At 36.7% G+C, this 1,736-nt stretch overlaps 1 protein-coding gene across 1 annotated transcript; it reads left to right on the top strand.

Annotated features, from left to right (window-relative positions):
• Window positions 1-312: 312 nt before the first annotated feature.
• On the top strand, window positions 313-1,245 carry Olfr1137 (olfactory receptor 1137). Its single transcript, NM_001011833.1, has one exon. The coding sequence runs from the start codon at window positions 313-315 to the stop codon at window positions 1,243-1,245; it is 933 nt and encodes a 310-aa protein (NP_001011833.1).
• Window positions 1,246-1,736: the final 491 nt, after the last annotated feature.

Here is a 1,736-nt window from a genome sequence, read left to right as displayed (position 1 = left end):
CTCTGTGAGCTTCTATTTCATACAAACAGAGTTACTACAGAGTGCCAGAGACTTAGTCATTTTACAGAGATAATAAATATATGGACTTTTTAACTCAATATGAATCAAGTGTATACCATATTATATTTTTCCTAACTAAGCACAATGCCCCATTTCTGGACTAATTCCTCAGTATAATTCATGTTCTTAATAAACTACCTAAAATGGTATTATGCTTTGCTTTATACTTCACCTGTCAAGAAAAAAGAGAGCCTGCACTAATACAACACTGGTAAATTCTCTAAACTCGTTTAGACCAAGAACAAAGGAAACATGGACAAAGAAAACTGTTCTTCGTTGCCAGAATTCTTTCTCTTGGGTATTAGTAGTAAGTATGGTGTGAAAGTGGTTTTGTTTGTAGTGTTCCTGCTTGTTTATCTCACTACTCTGCTGGAAAACATAGGAATGATCGCACTGATCAGAATGGACCCCCAGCTTCACACACCAATGTATTTCTTCCTCAGCCACCTGTCTTTCTCTGATCTCTGCTACTCCACCGCAGTTGGACCCAGGATGCTGGTAGACCTAGTAGCCGAGAAACATTCAATTCCTTTTACTGGTTGTTTTCTGCAGCTTTTGTTTGTCTATGTCTTTATAGATGTTGAATGCATGCTGCTGGCAGTGATGGCTTTTGATAGATACAAGGCCATCAGCAAACCCCTTCTGTATTCTGTGGACATGTCCAGCAAGGTGTGCTACCAGTTTTTAACTTTAATTTACCTGACAAGTACTATAGATGGTTTGATACATACAACACTGGCATTTAATTTATGTTTTTGTGGCTCTACTCAGATCAATCATTTTTTCTGTGATTTACCACCACTGTACCTCCTTTCCTGTTCTGACACACAAGCAAACGAGCTAGTTGTATTTACTCTTTTTGGTTTCATTGAACTGAGCACAATCTCAAGTGTCCTGGTCTCCTATTGTTACATCATCTCATCAGTCTTGAAGATCAGCTCTGCTGGGGGACGCTTCAAGGCTTTCTCCACCTGTGCCTCTCACCTGACTGCAGTTGGGATTTTCCAGGGGACCATGCTCTTCATGTATTTCAGACCAAGTTCTGCCTACTCTCTAGACCAAGACAAAATGACATCTGTCTTTTACCTCCTCATTATCCCCATGATAAACCCTCTGATTTACAGTCTACGGAATAAGGATGTGAAAGAAGCTCTGGTTAGGCTCAGAAATAAAAGATTGTTTTAATATAAATATTTAGAGTTACTAATGGTTGTTGATTATATAGCCCAGAACAGAGTACAAAAATGTCACTAGTGTCACAATGATTGTTTACTAAGTTATATATACATACCTAAATATAAGAGAATGTTTTGAACATCTTATATATCAAACTACATTTTCATTTTAAGTAGTAATGGTATTAGATTAGAACAAAATAAGGAAGTATAACAATACAATTTATGGGTTTCAAAATACTTTCTGACGTGTCTATTAATCTTTGTAAATGGTGATTTCCATGTATGACTGCTGTTAGTTTCTGTTTTTTGTAGAGGTCAAATATGTAAACACTAAAGTAGCTCTTACATTCTTTCTCCTGTCTTTCTACAATGACGTTTGTAGGAGTAGATTTAGAAGTACAGATATATCCCTTGTTAGTGGGCCTCACAATTCTGTATTTTAATTGGTTGTGGTTTTCTGTAATAGCATACATTTGTTACAGAGATTGTAAGAGTCAG

The sequence above is a fragment of the Mus musculus genome, chromosome 2 (genome assembly GCF_000001635.26).
Source record: "Mus musculus strain C57BL/6J chromosome 2, GRCm38.p6 C57BL/6J".
NCBI classification, from domain to species: Eukaryota; Metazoa; Chordata; class Mammalia; order Rodentia; family Muridae; genus Mus; species Mus musculus.
Note: the sequence above shows the minus strand (reverse complement) of the source record. Positions and strands in the feature narration are given on the sequence as shown.

What these genes read in the sequence shown, in the direction of transcription:
- Olfr1137 (NM_001011833.1), top strand. Translation starts at nt 313, where the DNA reads ATGGACAAAGAAAACTGTTCTTCGTTGCCAGAATTCTTTCTCTTGGGT.